At 36.8% G+C, this 1,365-nt stretch overlaps 1 protein-coding gene across 2 annotated transcripts in view; it reads right to left on the reverse strand.

The window, feature by feature from the left end:
• The window catches only part of LOC119586114 (protein jim lovell-like), a 15,713-nt gene that overhangs the window by 276 nt on the left and 14,072 nt on the right, over positions 1–1,365 (reverse strand). For both annotated transcript variants that reach the window (XM_037934805.1, XM_037934804.1), the window contains exons 4-6: positions 1,108–1,211; positions 707–837; positions 37–571 (exon numbers count right to left, since the gene is read on the reverse strand). In XM_037934805.1, the coding sequence (XP_037790733.1) occupies positions 37–571; positions 707–837; positions 1,108–1,211 (770 nt within the window). The remainder of the gene's footprint in view (positions 1–36; positions 572–706; positions 838–1,107; positions 1,212–1,365) is intronic.

Here is a 1,365-nt window from a genome sequence, read left to right on the forward strand (position 1 = left end):
AATTACAGACCATTACTGCATAGCATACTAACTTACCTCTTCTTGTTCCTCAAAATATTTATAATCAAAGTCACTTGACATAGTTTCTTCATCAGTCATAAACATACACTTTGAACTGTCATCATCTGATATAGCTGTACAGTTTCCTTTGGCCTGTAGTGGCTGAGCTGAAGTCTTTTCAAAGGATTCTGCCTCTGATGAGTCTACAGTTTCCGGTCTCTTCTGGTTTCTATTATCTAACGGTTCAACAGCCTCCATTGTACTGTTTGCCCCTTCCTCTTTGTGTTTCTGCCTTTCTGACTGTGACACAGTTTCCACAGATGATCCTCTGCTTTTTCTATTGGCATCTTCTTTTCTGCTTGTATCAAGCCTTACTTCACACCCCTGGTTGGTTTCCATTGATAAAGTTGTTCCACTAGTATCCTTATGTACTGACTGCGCATTATCAAATAAAGGTGCATTAGGTGCCTTTACACCTATAGTATCTACTGTTGTTAAGCCGGAAACCTGAAGAACACGACCAGCTTTAAAGAGCGAGGATAGATTCTCAGTTGGGACTACTATCTCACCCCTGTAAATTATGAAGAGTTGATTATAAACTCATATATACACACACTCAAACCTAACTATGCATTTGTAAAGTCTACAAGGCTCTGCACTCTATGACAGTTATGGTCAATTAAGTATCAAAGGAAATTTAACTTACATATAAATGTAATCTATTATTCCTTTGAGATCCTCAAACTGCATGTCGAGCGGCATGATGATAATAGGGTGTGGACTGGGGTTGTTCTGCAATACTTTTTTGAAGTACGGACTCATGGCTGACAACACTGCCTTAAGGAGAAACAATGATGGAAGGAAAGTCAGTACTCTTTTTATAGAAGTTCTTGAGCAATTTACTAATATATATTATTTATAAGTCCTCATTATCATGCAATAAGTGCAATCTCTCTGGAAATATAAACTGGCATAATGATGAGGTTAATAAGACTTGGTCTGTGGATAAAAGCAAATATACATGGCTCAAGTAAGACGCAAGAAACTATGAGAGACTTATCAACTGGTACATTATTCCTTCCCTTGCATGCACTACTCACAGCTTACCTTGTGTGCCTTTAATGACTTTCCTTCAGCTGTTAGTGTCACATCCGCAAAGGTTACATCTTCTAGCAGGCCCTTTAGGATTAGAGTCTGGTGTTTGCTGTGTTCTGCATGATGTATATCAGAAATTAAATAGAGTGGGAAAATAATATAGAATTTGTTTGATTATTAGATTAGATTAATATAATAATTTTTTTGAAGTTGTTTTATAAACTCCATGTACAATACCAGTTCCTGAAGTAAAGTCTTAGATCTATAAGC

The sequence above is a fragment of the Penaeus monodon genome, chromosome 21 (genome assembly GCF_015228065.2).
Source record: "Penaeus monodon isolate SGIC_2016 chromosome 21, NSTDA_Pmon_1, whole genome shotgun sequence".
Classification (NCBI taxonomy): domain Eukaryota; kingdom Metazoa; phylum Arthropoda; class Malacostraca; order Decapoda; family Penaeidae; genus Penaeus; species Penaeus monodon.